The sequence below is a fragment of the Saccopteryx leptura genome, chromosome 1, assembly GCF_036850995.1.
Source record: "Saccopteryx leptura isolate mSacLep1 chromosome 1, mSacLep1_pri_phased_curated, whole genome shotgun sequence".
Lineage (NCBI taxonomy): Eukaryota > Metazoa > Chordata > Mammalia > Chiroptera > Emballonuridae > Saccopteryx > Saccopteryx leptura.
The window spans coordinates 62,963,536-62,981,764 of NC_089503.1; the positions used below are offsets into that span (position 1 = coordinate 62,963,536).

General features: G+C 39.0%; 2 protein-coding genes across 7 annotated transcripts in view; both read right to left on the minus strand.

Moving 5' to 3' along the window:
- CLNS1A (chloride nucleotide-sensitive channel 1A) overlaps window positions 1–1,439 on the minus strand; it is a 33,786-nt gene extending 32,347 nt beyond the window's left edge. For all 4 annotated transcript variants that reach the window (XM_066360697.1, XM_066360699.1, XM_066360698.1 and 1 more), the window contains exon 1: window positions 1,240–1,439. In XM_066360697.1, coding sequence (XP_066216794.1) covers window positions 1,240–1,364 — 125 coding nt within the window. In that variant the 5' untranslated portion in view covers window positions 1,365–1,439. The remainder of the gene's footprint in view (window positions 1–1,239) is intronic.
- Window positions 1,440–9,314: 7,875 nt separating this feature from the next.
- The window catches only part of RSF1 (remodeling and spacing factor 1), a 174,668-nt gene continuing 165,753 nt past the window's right edge, over window positions 9,315–18,229 (minus strand). For all 3 annotated transcript variants that reach the window (XM_066369263.1, XM_066369256.1, XM_066369274.1), the window contains one exon: window positions 9,315–16,737. In XM_066369263.1, coding sequence (XP_066225360.1) covers window positions 16,172–16,737 — 566 coding nt within the window. In that variant the 3' untranslated portion in view covers window positions 9,315–16,171. The remainder of the gene's footprint in view (window positions 16,738–18,229) is intronic.

An 18,229-nucleotide genomic window follows, 5' to 3' on the forward strand; every position in this document is an offset into this window, starting at 1 on the left:
TTTTCTTCTTCCTGTTTTCTATCTCAGCAACTGGCCAAAAGCCTAACCATTCATTGTTCACTGGCTAGATTTCCCTCTAAACCAGCGATTCTTCAACCCTTTTCATTTCATGGCACACACAAACTAATTTCTAAAATTTTGCAGCACACCAAAAAATGTTTTATTTTGCCAATTTGACTTAAGAAAAAAAAGATATAATTTTGACACATTCACTCCAGACAGCTATTGTTATGTTGGCTGTGGTCATTTTTTTTTTTTTTTTTTTTTTTGACAATCTAAGAGAAAGAGGTCAGTGCCGCTGACTAAAACAGTCAGATATTTTTTAAATTCTTGGCAGCACACGGGTTGAAAGTCGCTGCTTTAAACCAAGGGTTCTTTACATTTTTTTGTGTCCTCTCTGGTAGGCAGAATTTTGGCCCCCAAGACCTTCATTCATCTCTGGCAGTCAAGACTGTGTATATGTTATCTAACAAAAAGGAGTCTGTAGATGTAATTAAGGTTACTAATCTATCTTAGATGATCTGTGTGGGTCCAATGAAATCACACGAGCTCTTAAAAGCAGAGCATTTTCTTTGGCTGTAGCCCTAAGTGATGCAGCAGGAGAGAAAGTCAGAGATTTGAAGGACAGTAAGGATTCCATGTGTCACTGTTGGCTTGAAGATGAAGCGGCAAAATTTAGGGAGTCTAATAAAAGGGAATAGAAATGAGAGTCAGAAATGGAAAATGAGTAGTCAGGTCCCTCTGGATAGGACCCCAACCTGCGCGAGGTTGAGGGTGTTTGTTCCTCTGCCCACTATACCTACAGGGAAAAATCTAACTTCCAAAACCCTCCACAACCAGCTCTAAATTTGCATATCCCGCCCACGGCAACATCTCCCGCACGGTTCATCGGGGAAACAAAACAGGCAAACACGTCAACGAATCTCTGGGTCTGAAAACTCAAAACCTTGAGTCAAGGGCAACGCAGGCGCCAGACTCCCGGTAAACAGGAGGATAAAAAGCCTAACTAATGAAGAAGCATAATTAACGTCGAGAACTCCGCCTAGAGTAGAGAGGAAAGCTCCGGAGGAGAGGGCAGGAGCACAATCGAGACAATCCAGTCTCCCCCAACAGACGCATCCCCCGAGCGACACACAGCACGCGACACCCCGCTCCCAGCAGCCCCCGAGGTCGCGGTCTCGCCCGACTCCTCCGCACCAGGCGGCGCCCAGGGGCAGCCCCTGAGCACAAGAACCCTACCTCTCAGCGATGTAAAGAGTGCCGGTGCCGAGGCCCTTCCCGTTCAGCACAGCCTCGGTATCTGGCTGCTGCTGCCGGAGACCCTCAGCCGACCCGGGTGGTGGGAAACTTTTGAGGAAGCTCATTGCCTAGTTCACTAGACGCAGACCCAGGAGCAGAAGCACATCAAAAACCTGATTGCCGCGTCCCACTCCGGAAGCGATAGCACTTACCCCGGAAGAGCAACTTGGTCTGCACCGGATGTGAGAGCCGTGCACCATAGAGACGAGACGTCGTAGAACTAGCTTTCGGAGGCCTGGGAAGAGCGCGCCGAGTTTGTCACGTGGCCTTCCTCCCTTTCCCTCTCGCTATTTCTAAGGCTTCGTGCCCATTGGAAGGACGGAGTGTTTCCCCACATCCTTCTTTGGGGTTGTCACAGCACCTTGTGAGAGAGGAAGCAGAAGGAATAATAAATTCCTTTTTCTACAAACGGAGGCGTGAGACGTGGAGCCTCTTGCCTGAGAATGCACAGGTATAGAGACCACACTGATCTAGAGGTCCAGAGCTCTCCTAAGTGCAAGGCTCTTCCCACCTGAACCCGCCTGCGCTGGACCTAGTCACATCTCAACCGCCAGGCCCCAGACATCAGTCTAGGAGGTCCTGACACCACCCTCGTGCACGAGCCATGTACTGTATCCCCATGTCTCAAGCAGGCACACGAGCCCTGAGTAATTAACACTGAGTGAAGAGCTGGTTATGTCTGTATGGAGGTGGGGCACTGAAGGGAAAGAATCCACCACATTTGGAACTCTTACTTATTTGTTTGGCACTGAAGAGCAAAGTAATAAAAGCAATAAAAACTTAAGTGGTCATAATAGTAACTAAAGGTAACCAAATAATATATGCCGGGCACCATCTAGGCTCTCTACTCACATTATTTCTTGAGGGCTTTTTGGACATTCTAGCAGGGGAGCGCCGCTACCCGTAAACCCTTGACTGAGGTAGTTTCCTCTAGCGGGGTAGGCTGTATTCCAGGGAGGGCGCAGCTTCGGGAGGGATGCACATGGAGCAGTGAGGGAGGAAGGGGACCCCTCCTAGCCAGCCAGATCAGCCCAATCAACCCTGGCGATCAATGGGGTGACAGATGTCACAGCCAGATCGCCCTTACATCCATCCATATTTCTTCACGTCCTCTTTGTAACAACCATATGTGAAAGTTGTTATTTGTCCAATTTTACAGAGAGGCCTGAGGCATTAAATTCAAGAGCAAGAGTTAAGCCATGAGAGATGTAGTGGAATTCAAGTAAGTCAGTCTCTTTAGGCATCACTTTCTTACCTGAAAAATCAGTCTGATCATACCTGTGGTTGGACTGTTGTGTCTGCAGTTTTATTTCTATCTTCTGAATAGAGAAATGTTAGATTTTTGAATGGGGATTATTAGTGTGAGACTGGAAGAGGTACACTGAGCAGGAAGAGTATTAGGAAATTATTGCCGTAGTATCCAGGTGACAGAGTGGCAGCAAAGATGGAAACGGACAGATTCTAGAACTATTCCAAAAGTAAAATCCTCAGAACCTGCAGATAGATTGGGGGTGGGAGGGAATGGTGGTGAAGGTGATGTAGAAGAAAGAGAAGTCAGATTATTCCTTAATTTCCAACCTAAGTGATTCAGTAAATGCTGACTCATTTCTCCAAGATGGAGAATTCAGTGGCTTTTAAAGGAGTAGGCTTTTAAAGTAGCCAACAAATCAAATATGGGAAATGATTAGTTTTCAGGTTCCCATAGGACATCCATAAGTGGTTGGTTATTTAGTAAAACAGCCAATGTTTTGCTCATAAACGGAATCTCAACACAGAGAAAATTGGCTAAAGAAGTCAGTACTACAGTTTTCACTCATGTTATTGTATAAAGTCTTACTGATAATTTTGCTGTAAGGCCAATGGGATGGATTGTGCAGAAAAGAGTTACCATAGCAGGCCTTAGAATGCTTATCCTTAGGTCTGCTGGTAAAGTTGGCCCTTCACTACTGCCTGGGAACTTTGATTTTGAGAGAGTTCCCACCACTCTGAGTGAATCATTGTGCCTGAATTGTTTGGGCAAACAATGTGGTTTGTGCTAAACACCTGCTTTCCTTCTGGAGGTCTGGAATTTTGGTATGTCCTAGGCAAGATGACTCCTATTTGATCAGCTCCCTGTACCATCCTGGGCACTGAGTCTGTAATGGGTTTCCAAAGTAGATAACATTCACAGGTGTTGTCTTAACTCATTGCTGGAAGCCTGTGCCTGGTTACCTGTGGATTTTGCCCATGTGCCATAACCCTTTGCTGATTTTGCTTTAGATCCTTTCACTGTAAAAAATCATCCCTGTGAGTGCAACTATATGCTGAGTCTTGAGATCATCCTAATGAATCATTGATCCTGGGGGTGGTCTTAGGGATCCCTAACACAATGACCAAGTGGGATTTATCCCTGGAATGGAAGTTTGTTCAACATGATAATCAGTCAACATAATACACCATACTAATATAATAAAGCAAGAAAACCACATGATCATCTCAGTGGATATAGAAGAAGCATGACAAAATCCAACTCCTTTGAATGATAAAAACACTCACAAACTAAAAAATTAGGAATGGAAAGGAGTTTTCCCCAGTCTGATAAAGGACATCTATGAAATACTGTAAGCTAACATCACAATCACAAGACTGCTTTCCTGTTAAGATCAGGAAAAAGACAAGGATCTCCACTTTAAAATTTTTTTTTTTAATTTAGTGAAAGGAAAAAATATTTGTTTTTCTACTTATGCATTCATTGGTTGTTTCTTGAATGTGCCCTGACCGGGGATTGAACCCACAACCTTTGGTATAGCAAGATGATGCTCTAACCAACTGAAGTAAGCTACCTGGTTGGGACCATGTCCACTCTTTTTTTTTTTTTTTTGTATTTTTCTGAAGCTGGAAACGGGGAGAGACAGTCAGACAGACTCCCGCATGCGTCCGACCCGGATCCACCCAGCACACCCACCAGGGGCGATGCTCTGCCCACCAGGGGGCGATGCTCTGCCCCTCCAGGGCGTCGCTCTGCTGCGACCAGAGCCACTCTAGCGCCTGGGGCAGAGGCCATCTCTGCTCCAATGGAGCCTTGGCTGCGGGAGGGGAAGAGAGAGACAGAGAGGAAGGGGGGGGGTGGAGAAGCAAATGGGCGCTTCTCCTATGTGCCTTGGCCGGGAATCGAACCCGGTTCCCCCGCACGCCAGGCTGACGATCTACCGCTGAGCCAACCGGCCAGGGCCTCAATTTTTAACTTTTTGAGGAACTACCGTACTGTTCCATAGTGACTACACTGTTTTACATCCTCAGCAACACTTATTATTTTGTTTTTATTGATTTGAGAGAGAAGTCAACAGGAACGTCCATTTGTTCCTGTATATGTGCTGACCAGGGATCAAACCAGCAACCTCTGGACTTCTGGACAATGCTCTAACCAACTGAACTATCTGAGCAGGGCCTGTTATTGTTTTTTTGTTTGTTTGTTTTTATAGTATCCATCTTTTTTTTTTTTTTTTTTTCATTTTTCTGAAGCTGGAAACAGGGAGAGACAGTCAGACAGACTCCCGCATGCGCCCGACCGGGATCCACCCGGCACGCCCACCAGGGGCGACGCTCTGCCCACCAGGGGGCGATGCTCTGCCCATCCTGGGCGTCGCCATGTTGCGACCAGAGCCACTCTAGCGCCTGGGGCAGAGGCCACAGAGCCATCCCCAGCGCCCGGGCCATCTTTGTTCCAATGGAGCCTCGGCTGCGGGAGGGGAAGAGAGAGACAGAGAGGAAAGCGCGGCGGAGGGGTGGAGAAGCAAATGGGCGCTTCTCCTGTGTGCCCTGGCCGGGAATCGAACCCGGGTCCTCCGCACGCTAGGCCGACGCTCTACTGCTGAGCCAACCGGCCAGGGCTATAATATCCATCTTAATGGGTGTGAAGTGATATTTGATTTTAGTTTCTCTAATGATTAGTGATATTAAGCATCTTTTCATTTGCTTATTGGACATTTGTATATCATTTTAGAAATGTCTGTTCCAGTCTTTTGCCCATTTTTAAATTAGGTTGTTTTATTGTTCAGTTGTACAAGTTCTTTATATATTCTGGACAGTAACTGCTTATTGGCTAAACAGTTTGCAAATATTTTCTTCCATCCCATGAATTGCCTTTTCACTCTGTTGATTGTGTCTTCGATGCACCTAAGTTTCTCATTTTATTTTGATGTAGTAAAATTTACCTGCTTTTCTTGTTGCCTGTGCTTTTGGTGTCACATCTAAGGTATCATTGCCAAATCTAATGTCATGCAGCCTTTTTTTTGTTTTCTAATAAAATTTTTATAGTTTTAAGTCTTTCATTAGGTCTTTGATCCATTTGTGTTAATTTTTGCATTTGGTACTAGGTAAGGGTCCAATGTCATTTTTCTTTTTGGCTTGTTGCTGTCTAGTTTTCCTAGTATCATTTGTTGAAAAGACTCCTTTGCCCCACTGAATGGCCTTGGTATTCTTGTCAAAAATCAGTTGACTAGCCTGAGCAGGTGGTGGTGCAGTAGACAAGAGTGTCAGTCTGGGGCGCTAAGGACCCAGGTTCAAAACCTGGGAGTAGGCAGCTTGAGCACAGGCTCATCCAGCTTGAGCGCGGGCTCTTCAGCTTTAGCATGGGATCATAGACATGAGCCCAAAGTCGCTGGCTTGAGCAAGGGGTCACTGGCTCAGCTGCAGCCCCCTGGTCAAGGCACATATGAGAAAGCAATCAATGAACTACTAAGGTGCCACAACTATGAGTTGATGCCTCTCATCTCCCTTCCTGTCTCTCTGTCCCTGTCTGTCCCTTTCTCTCTCTCTCTCTCTCACACACACACAAAGAAAAAAAAAATCAAATGACTATATATGTGAGGGTTTATTTTTTGGCTGTGTACTTCATCCCATTGTATGCCATGTCTTTTTACTACATTGTTTTGACTACTATAGTTTTGTAGTAAGTTTTGAAATCAGGAAGTATGAGTCCTCCAATTTTATTCATTTTCAAGTGTGTTTTGGCTATTTCAGTTCCCTTGAGATTCCATATGAATTAAGATTAGTTTTTCAATTTCTGAAAAACACATTTTAGTATTGACATTTTAACAATATTAAGTCTTCAGATCCATTAACATGAGATGTCTTTCCATTTGTTTTTGTTTTTTTAATTAATTCCAGCAACACTTTGTAGTTTTCAGTGCATAAGTCTTTCATGTCTTTGGTTAAGTTTTATTCCTAAGTGAAAAAATCAGTTTTATGTCTGTACACTAGCAGTGAGCAACCTAAAAATAAAATTAAGAAAAACAATCCATTTATACCATCAAACTACATAAGAATCTATTTACCAAAAGAAAACTATATAACATTCTTGAAAAAATTAAATACCTAGAATCCAATATTCCCCCAAATGTCTACATATTAAGTGTAATACTTATCAGAATTTCAATTGCCTTGTTCATGAAATTGACAAACTGAACCTAAATTAATATGAAAATTCAAGGTATCCAGAATAGTCAAAGTAATCTTTTTTTCTTTCTTTTTTTTTTATTTGAGAGAGAACCCCATTAGAGAACTCATTTCCTGATTTCAAAACTTACTACAAGGCTATAGTAATGAAGACTGTAGTGCTGGCATAAAGGTAGATATAAACTGCTGGAATCAAATTGAGTGTAGAGAAGTAAACCACTACATTTTTAGTTAATTGAGTTTTGACAAGGAGGCCAAGATAATTCAATGGGGGCAAGAATAGTCTTTTCAATAAATTGTGCTGGAATACCTGGACAGCCACATGCAAAAGAATGAATTTGGGTCTCTACCTCACACCACATACAAAAATAACTCAGAATGGGTCAAAGACTTACATTTAAGAACTAACCCTATATAAAACATAAATTTTTGTGACTGCCCTGGCAGGGTATCTTAGTTGGTTAGAGCATCATCCAGATATACCAAAGTTGTGGGTTCGATCTCTGGTTAGGACAAATATAAGAGTCAACCAGTGAATGCATAAAGAAGGGGAACAACAATTGGTGTTTTTCTTTTTCCTTTCCTCTCTTTCTAAAATCAATAAATAAATTTAAAACAATTTTTGTGACAATGAATCAGGCAGTGGTTCCCTAGATATGACAGCTAAAGCATGGGCAAACAGAAAAACAGAAACAGAAATTAGACATCATCAAAATTAACAACTTTTGTGTTTCAAAGAATACCATCAAGAAAGTAAAAAGACAACCTGCAGAATCAGAGAAAATATTTGCAAATTATTATTTGTTAAGGGCATGGTATCCAGAACATATAAAGATTCTTACAACTTAACAATAAAAAGACAGATAACACAATTTATGATGGGCAAAGGATTTTAAAGATGTTTCTTTAAAGAAGATATACACTGGCTAAAAAGCACATGAAAAGATGGTCAACATCATTAATTATTAGGTAAAGGCAATTAAAACCAGAAAAGAAACTACTTCATAACCATTAGGATAGTTGTAATAAAAAGGACTGATAACAGTGTTATTGATGTGGAGAAATTGGAACTGTCATGGATTCCATAATTTTGCTATGGAAATGTAGAGATTTAGATGCTGTGTAAAACAGTTCAGCAGCAGTTCTTTGAAACACAGAGTTACCATATAATCTAGCAATTCCATTCCTAGGTATATACCTAAGAGAACTGAAAACATAGGGTTCACAAAAAACTTGTATATGAATGTTCATTATTCATAATAGCCCAAGAATGGGAACAGTTCAAATATCCATCAGCTGATGAATGGATAAACAAGACGTTTATCCATATAGAACATGATTCATCCATGAAAATGAAGTAGATTCATTCTAAAACATGGATAAAATCATGAAAACATGCTGAATGAAAAGTCAGACACAAAAGGCTACATATTGTCTGATTCCATATATCTGAAATGTCCAGAATAGGCAAACCCTTATAGACAGAAAATATATAAGTAGTTCCGAGGGGCTGGTGGGAGCGAGGGAATGATGAATGCTAGCTAGTCAGATGGGGTTTCTTTGGGGGCTGATGACAACTTTATGAATGTACTGAAGACTACTGTACTTTTAGAATGGTATGTGAATTATATCTCAATTTTAAAAATCAAGAAAAAAGGCTTTTAAATTTACTACTACTTTTGTTTTGAAAACCATTGCACAAGCACATCCAGATTATGAAAAGCGGCTGTGTTACGGAGGATAATCATCCGAAAGACTTCGTCTCCTCTCTTCTCCTCATATGCTCTTCCTGGTTGTGGGCCTTTACTTTTCATCCTTGCCTCTTTGGCACTCCACTGACTCCTTATAGCATCTCCCAGTGAAATTCCAGCCCTGCCTTCTGATCAGCTTGACTCTGAAGCTGGTCATTTCTTGCCAGCATAGATCAACTTTCACTCCATTAAGCAAAAGTCTTACTCAAAAAGTTCTTTACCTGGTTAATATTTTAAGTCAGAATTGCAAATAGAGATGAATTCCACTAGTTTGTTGGTAAAAAATGACTTTGCTGTGAACTCACTGTATTCTGAGAGTAAGGAAAATCTATTAAACCAACATCTGTAGCTGAGAATCATATTCAGGTTGGTAGGGCCCTTTAGCTGGCCTGACCATTTTTTGAATGTGTTGATCAATCATACTCCTAACAAATGGCACTTCAGCCTAAACCCAAACATCCCCTATTGGTAAGAATTCACTCCTAAGTTATTATTAGAAAACTAAAAAAAAGTTTTTCTAGAAAGAGAAAGCTTTTGCCTTAAGGCTTCTGCCCTCTGATCTAGTTCTGTGCTCCCACAGGGTCAACCAGAACAAACCCAAGGTCTCTTTAATGTGTCAGTTCTCCAGAGGCTAAAGATAGAAATCAGGGAGAGCTTTCTAATATCTATAATTCACCTACTTGGCAAACAGCCTTAAAAATTATTTTGGGGAAACTGATGCATTTGCACATTTTCAACCCTCATTAACTGTTATTGAAAATTCTTAGTTTTCCATATGCTACAAAGTTTAAAGTAAACTAAGTTTGCAGACACATCATGCCAAATACATCAAATTATTTAAAATTTTTATTATGACAATTGACATATATTAAGTGAAATAAATGACAAGTATTATAATAAAACATTTTGAAAGAAAAAGTTACACAATTAGGCCAATTGCTATAAAATAGCTTAGGCCCAGCTATAAACACCAAGAGTTCTGATCAGACTGTAGTGAGACATTGAACATTTCATTAACAAAAATATTGGCACCAGCCACAACATATTTTGGTTGTCACAAGGAATATTATATTTAAACAACTATGCACTGCAATTCTAACACACTAGGTGTTCATACACTGCAGTTAGCCCCTGAAGCTTTAAGCTACCAGGAATTCCCATATTTCCCATGCACAAAATTTACTTTGTGCCTTATTGGAATCACATTTCCAGTTTTCAGACCTTTCCCTCCCACCCCCACACACATGCAGTACAATATGTGGTAGAGAGCACTCCAGCTTCCTCTATTTGATTAATAGCACGTTCCTGATTACCTCAACAGTTTTATGTTAATCTTGGAGCTTCTGCTTTAGCTCTCATTTCCTAGAAACAAAATAAAGCATTCTCAGAACCTATTCCAGAAATAATTTGTTTTATGCATAGGAAAATAAAGCATTTCATATAAGCGTGTCTGGAAATCCAAGAGGCATTCTGATCAAATACTCCTAGAATTCCAGCTATTAATTTAAAATAAAAATGAAAGTCTAACATATACCATTTACAAATTCTTATCTGGAATTTGTATCCTTTACCTGGAAATTCATGATTCCCAGGCTTCACAACTCTATTCAAATGAGGAGAGCTAAGAAACTGACAATCCCACATTAGCTGACAATAAAGGTAGTTTGAATAGAAATTATGACATACTTAGATGAATTTAATTCTTTACAAGAATACACTTGTGCTACAAAGGTGAGAAATTAGAATGGTAAAATCATCAGATGGTAAAAAGCACTAGAATTTAAACAAAAGTGTCTTAATGTAACTTATAGGAAAATGTGCCATTAAGACTGCTATAACTGTCAGCGTTATAACACGTCAAAATATTTTTTATCAAATGAGGGAATTGAAATTTGAAGTGAATATCCCTTCCTGCCATGATTCCAGCAAGTATTCCTGTGGAATTAAGCCTAATGAATAACAAGAACCAAGTAGAGCAATTCTAGTTTTTCCTTCTTGTATAAATTGAAAAGAAAGAAAACTCTGCCCCACCCATGCCCAACCCCAGCACTGGACACTCCCCTTTCAAGATGTATACAAAACTTCCAGGCAGTCTGGGCAAGCTATAATTCAGATACCATTATCAAGAAGCTGCTTTGGTAAGAGAACAAAACACCAAACCAACATTGAGAATACCCTAGTTAGGCATCACAAAAATCACACACTGTAAGAATATGCTCTTAACTGCCAAAATTTGAGCTATTATAGTTGTTCCAAAGTTGAAAAATCCATTTAACATTAACATAAAGTAGACCTCTGTTTGTCTATGTGTGTGTATAATTTTCATGCAATGATCTTAAAGCTTTGGAGACAAAGATTATTTGCCTAATTTCAAAGCTTATCCATATAGCAGTATTGATAGGCACCAACTCTGCTAAAGGGCAGGAGAATGAAAAAGACCATGGCACAAAATTTTTTTAAAACAATTTTAGGTTTAATTACATAATGCACCTGTAGATGTTCTAGCATAAACACAGTTGTAAAAATCTACATCCTATTTTAGGGTATATTTCCACTTCTCCCCCCTTAAAAGCTGTACAGTTATAAAAAATGTGACTCTCAAGCAAAATAAACTTTTTCTTTTGCAACATACAAAATAAGTTAAACGATTCAGAAGGTCTTGAGCCATTATGTTTTCCAATGACTGTGTTCTGGCTACCCATAGCATGACATGTGGCTCCTGGTCTAGGACCAGAACTCAATAAATACAGGTCAAACAAAACCCCAAACACTTAAATTAGATTTCTTTAGAAACTGATGAAAGTTAAGAAAACATAATAGTTAGGGTTAACAATTCCATTCTTAACTTACATTATCCAGTGGCAAAATGGACAAGACAGGTCACTCAGTCCTTAGTGCATTTCCTAGCTTGTACCGGTTTGGCAAAAAACAAACAAACATAAATGTAGTTCCTTTAAAAATGTTTTCTTATTCAGAATGTCTAAAGAGCTTAATTAAGAAATCTCTATACATCTAATAATTTGTTAAGCCCTCTCATATGACTTATGCATAGGATAGACATCTTAAAGTTATTAAAATACACTTGATCTTAGCCAAAAGGCTGAGAAGCGATTAAAGTTATTAAAATAAAAATAGCATCTTCATTAACTGAAATCACTACAATGTGCCAGAAGTGGGTTTGCAGCATTTCCCAGAGCAAAATGGTATAAATATAAAATGCAAAACAAACAGAGCTTACTTGACCAAAATGAGGGGGAAAATCCACTAATGGAATCTTATTCTAATCTCTGAGAGGGCTTATATGAACAAAGTGTGACATGTACAATCTAAAGTGGTTATATACCAAGCACACTACAACTTGGCTTTTAACTGTTTGCTTGCTGGGGAATAACCCTGTCTTCAACATGTTACAGTTACTTAGCAATTCTTGGCACTCAGAAAATGTCAAATGATAATTTAAGTTGGAGTGAAATATTTTGAAAACTAACTTGTACACATATAACACAATAAGCCAGTTTCAATACATTGATATCAAAAGGCTTTATCTTTCAGGATTGGTATAAATCAGTGAGGAAAATCAGCAGTCAGTTTGCCACTTCCAAGGTAGGTTTATAGGTATACACTGGGAATGGTGGATGAAATAGGAATGGATTTTATTCTAAGTTTAATAACAGGTATTAAGCAGAGGTCCTGGCAGTTTTGGCATTCTCACTTCTTGGAAGAATTAGGAATATTTAGAATGTCAAACCAAGAAGAGGACCTTCACTATATTTCTCTAGACTTTATATATCAGTTACAACTATTTATGATTTTTTAAAATTAGTGATTTCAAATAATTCATTTTTATTCCAGCATCTAAAGTATGTATACGTTTATATATATATGTTCATTCCAATAAAAAAGAAAATAACGATCTAGTTGTGAGGCAACGTCATGAATCAAAGACCTGTTCTATTGTGTTGGTGAAGGGCAGAGTTCACAACTTTTCTGTGTATCAAGCTTGTAGATTCATTAGGTTCCTTTCAGTTGTATGGTAGTACAAAGTGGCGAATGGTGAACATCTCTCAGCCCCACAAACTAAAAAGGCATTCCTTGTAATGAAGGAAATTCCATCAGTTGCACTTAACTACAGCTAACATTTTCCCATTTTATTTCTAAACAAATAATCATCTACAGTTTTCTTAATATATGCATATTATGGGATGGGTTCTATCACCTGAAAAAGGAAAACTGGAATTTATATCCTTTTAAAATTAGTAAAAATCTTTTTTCAACAACTTCCTCAGCATTTGAACTCCTTGGTTCTTTGGCAGGTCACACTTATAGAAGATGTGTCAGAGAAACCCATCCTCAGTATATCAGGTGTGTTCTTGAAAATATCTCTGCTGTCATTCTCTAGTAATGTACCAACAGTAGAAAATGTTTTACCCTGAACACTATTTCATTAGCACAAGTCTACAAAACCAAAATGCATATTTTTGATCTGAGTCTTTTCACATAATTCAGAGCTTCTGCTTTGTGATAATTTGGCTCATTTTCAGAACTTTACAGAAATTGCAAACTAAATATTCTGAGTACTAAACTATACCTCCCCTTAGTACATTTGCTGTATGCTGTGATTATATCGGAACCCAAATTGTATTTCAAAATAGGTGATTTAAAGTATTAAGTGCTCTATTATATTATAGCAGCTACTGTGAACCAAAATCCATGGTTAGTTCTCTAGTAACAAAGAGTCAAGATGTTTTAAACTCTAGATGAATTGCTGCTTTCCTATGCACTCTATACCATTCCTAATGATTAAATTATGTCTTTGAATATAAAATATTTACTTTTTCCTGGTTTCTTAAAACTTCTTCAAAGTATTCTCAGAGTTATTAGTTCAGTGAACAGACTCTTTCAGGGGCTGAATCTAAACACCATGTAGCAGAGTTATTTTTGAACTGTTCAACATCTAACCACCCATAATTAATCTAGCTACATAATAATAATTTATAAGTATCAGCTGCTGGATTACAGTCATTGTAGATGAAACATAGTTAATTGATTTAATCAGAATGTAAGGATAGAAGGGATACACTCACTACTAACTTCACAAACACTTCATTCAAGTTTGGTAAATAACAGGCAGCATAAGTGGTATCGTAACCCATATCAATGGGACATTTGCTAAATGGAATACTCAGTCTTCACAATGATAAAAATTACCTTTTTCCTCTGTAGCGGAAAAGTAAAAAGAACTCTTTATTTCACATTAGGCATCCTGTAAAAGAAATAATCTACCCATTTAATAGTTCTTATCTCTTGCTTAACTGAACAGAATGGGTGGAAGCAGGAGCTGGTGTGTCTAGAGGTAGAAACAAGGTTCATGGGAGTTTCCACACAGTAGTGGCTTTACCAGCTGCAGGACTAAAATAGTAGAGGGAGACTGGGAGCAGGATAGGCTGCTGGCACTTTCTAACCACTTACCCTGCACTAGTAGGAATCCATCTATTGCCTGCCTGTTATAGTTAATCAAGGCTAACATTCTTAACAGACTTTCAAATAAATGAAAAAACCTAGCTAGAAGGAGGTCTGTAAAATGAATGTGGCTCTATACATAGCCCTCTGTTCTAATGTCTGTGAATGTAAGCCCTTCCCTCCCTTCCAGTGGAACATAGTCTCAAAATAAAAATCACAACTTACTTGGAACCACATGCTATTTGCGCACCCTATTTTTAGGCTGCTTTCATTATTTTATTTTGTATACAGATACATATACATTGCTAGAATCAAAGCAAAAATATTAACGGGCCGGTACTACAGAACTAACGTGAAACAAAACAAACAAAAGAACCAATAACTGAAAAACAACAGCTATAAACTTTCAAGGCCAAAAAGATAAGATTTAAGGGCAACACCAGTTGAGGAAGGAAAAGGAGTATAAAGTTTCTGGAGAGGTATTTATAATATGCAAGTCTAATGCCAGCTTTTTAATAATAAAAAAGAGAAGTGCTTTACTATACACTGACTAGCACACATAATGCTTAATTTGGAAAGAAAAAATAATGAAGTTCCTTGGGCCAGCAGCAGATATGCTGTGTCCATTGCCGGCAACAGACACAACACTAGAACAGAAAAACCCAAATCCCAGGGCAAAAGTATTCACAGAAGTAAGTAATGGCTGAAGGTTTCAGAATTTGACAAGCAAGGTTTAATCACAAGTGCTACACTTTGTACAATGTTATTTATGGCTCTGCCTGAAATTTTACAGCTGTAACAGAAACTAAGACAAAGTTCATCTTTTAGTGTCAATTACATGTTAAACATTTAATTATCAACCCCTTTTCTTGAAACAAAGGGCTTATCTTTTTTTTAAGTGTTGAGATGTTTGAAATGGATGTCATGCCTATTAAGTATCAATATATTGTCCGTTCTCAATCAAGTCTATGTTGGTCATGTGACTATTAATGAATTTTAATAGAAGTCTAATGGCCGAAGGCCAAAACTACATTCAAAACCTGCTAATATATCCAGGCAGATAAGAAACTGCAACACACACACACACACACACACACACACACACACACACACACACACACACGGTAAAACTCAAACTAAAAACCTCCCAAAGGAACTGCTTTGTTTGTAGACTTCAATTTGAAGTAGATACTAAGGGCAAGAATAGACCAGTTAAAATTCACTTGAAAATCCTTCCCCCTTCCTCTAATGTGCTAAAATACCACTGTCAGCTTAGCATCTCTTCATGTATGTTATGTATAAATGTATTTGTTCCAAAAGGATATTATGAACATAAATGTGGCCAAAAGACAAGAGTTACACTATCTGCAAAGGTTACAGTCCACCTGGGCCTTAAAAAAAGACCACACTCAGTTCACTAATAAATTTCCATGACAGTATATTAGAGGCCACCTCATCACCACTGCATAAAGCTGTTTTAAAAAATTTCTTGCCAGCACAATCTGGTTGTCAAAGCTTCACTATACATTTTACTGTACAAATGCTTTTCAGACGATTTTCTTTTAAATAAGAAATTCTGCTATAACAAACTTAGGTTAGGGTTTTTTTACGATGGTACTTTCTTGGTCTCTTCTTTATTAAGTGTGGTTATCTCCAATAGTAAACAAGTTGATTTCATGAATGCTGTTACTAAAATGATTTATGTGTGATGTTGTCTACAATTCTCAAACTGCAATACAGACTTGAACTTTTAAGCAGTCTGTTATCATCATCTATGCCATGAATGTTTAAATATAATATATATTTAATATGAAAAAGCTAAAGCACAAGTGCTTTCTCCCACCCCTAATTCCGTTTGGGCCCTCGCATATTTGGAATGCATTCTTATCCACCCTTTTTCACAAAGTCAGGAGAGCTCGGAAATATAAAGTCAAAAATATACAAATCTTTGTTGTTATTATAAGATTTTTTTTTTTTCATGAATGAAATTACCAAGGACCATGAACTTGGAAAAAGAAAATCAAAAAGAATTTACAGCAATTATTAATCTTCAAAATTCAAAACTGGTCACTTCACAGAAAGAATTCAGGTTTTGTTGAAATTTTTCTTCTAAAAAGTCATTCTGTAGTGGAGTTTTCTAGGAAAAATAAAACTGCTTTTAATAACTGGCCCGCTGGTGTGAGAGCTACCGTGGAATAAATTAGCACAAAAATGGAAAAAAAGTCTTATAACTGTTCACTGTTACAGACGTAATCAACAAGGTCAGTCACTCTCAAAAGCTCATCTTCTTCCTCTTCTGGTGCCCCTGCCTCCTGCCCACCACTTGTCCCATTGGGGGCCAGGCTTGCACTGGCTGTGCTGTTGTCCTTGGGGGTCTGAGGCTTCTCAACTGGCTTGCCAATCAAGTTCTCAATGGCTTTGCCAGGACTCTGTCCATTAGTGGAAGGTAAGTCCACTAAGCTATAGTCCAGTGGGCTCCCCACCTTGCCTACATTTTCAAAGTCCTCTTCCTCATCACTGTCTATCCGATAGGGCTTTTTGGTGCTCTCTTGTTCAGAGGCCAGGACCCTGGACTGGCTGTCATGGACAGGCTGATCTGCATCTCCACGAACATTGTCACAACTCTCCTCATCTGTCTCGATCCGGTGTAGCCGTTTTCGGGATGGTTTGCCTTCTTCTTCCTGCTCATCTGCTTCTGAATACTCATCTGTGCTTCGACCCCGCTTTCGAACTGACCGCTTTGATTCTTTAGCTAGCTCCTCATCTTCAGAGTTCTTGGACATATAGCTCTCTAGAATAAACAGCACATTGAACAATAAACAAATTTAAGTAATTCTCCTTTTCCTCCCCATATTCACCACACATCCTGCTTTCAGACTTGCTTGTACACAAATATTTCCCTTCAATAACTGGCCTGACTTTGATGCATGCCCAATATGCTGCATGGTGTGCCTCTGATTTTAGGAAAAAGCAGAATCAGATTTTGTGGAGAAATCTTGCCCAACTCTGGACATCCTAAACACTGTGCTAACTCTTACCCTATGTTACTGAATGTCCTTCTAGTCCTTAAGTCTCTTCTTTGTTGATACTTACACCTAAGTGACCACACTTAGTCTCATGGGTTGGCATAACATCTTTGTGCTGAGAACTCTCACATTTATTTTAGGCAATGTCTAAATTCCAGACACGTGTATCAAAATGCTTACTCAACATCTATGCTTGGCTTTCTAGACAGACATCTCAAATCTAATGTGTTAACTGAGTTCCTAAACCCCCTTTTCAAACTTGTACTGCTCTGGTTTCCACCATCTTAGTTACTGGAAACTCTACTGATCCCCTTTACTAAGTCGTCCTTGATTCCTTTTTCTCCCATCTAACCCAACAGTAAATCTTTGAGTCCACCTTCAAAATGTTCCATATTTAACTTTTTCATCCCTTTACTACTACTGCCCTAGTCTTACCCATGATCATCTCTTACCTGGCCTTTTTCAGTGGCCTCCCACCTGGTCTCCTAGATTCTGACCTTGTCTCCTTCACTTTATGCATTAACAAAGTGACCATTAGCAAACAAAAACATAAGTCAGATCATATCACTCCTTTGCTCAAAATTCTCCAATGAGTTCTCATTTTGTATAAAATAAAATCCAAAGTTTGTACACAATGGCCTACTATACTATCCAATATAGTAGCCACTAATCACATGAAGCTATTTTAAATTTAAATTAATTAAAATAAAAATTTCAGTTCCTGTTATATTTAGACAAATTTCAAATGCTCAACAGTGCCATAATACTAGTGGCTACCATTTTGAACAGCATAGATACTGAACATTTTTTTTCTTTTAGTGAGAGAGAGCACGTGTATGAGAGAGAGAGAGGGAGAGGGACATACAGGATGAAACAGAAAGGAAGGGAGAGAGATAAAAAGCATCAACTCATAGTTGCAGCACCTTTGTTATTCGCTGATTGCTTTCTCATATGTGCCTTGACTGGGGGAGGGGGCTCCAGCTGAGCCAGCGACCCCTTGCTCAAGACAACAACCATGGGGTCATGTCTGTGATACCATGCTCAATCCAGTGACCTCACACTCAAGCCAGATGAGCCTGTACTCAAGCCGGTGACCTTGGGGTTTTGAACCGGGGTCCTCAGCATCCCAGGCCAACGCTCTATCGACTGCACCACCACCTGGTCAGGCTGGAACATTTCTATCATTGCAGGAAGTTCAACTGGATAGCGCTGTTCCTCATCAGTAGTTGGCAAAATAAATTGTGCAGTTTCTATTAC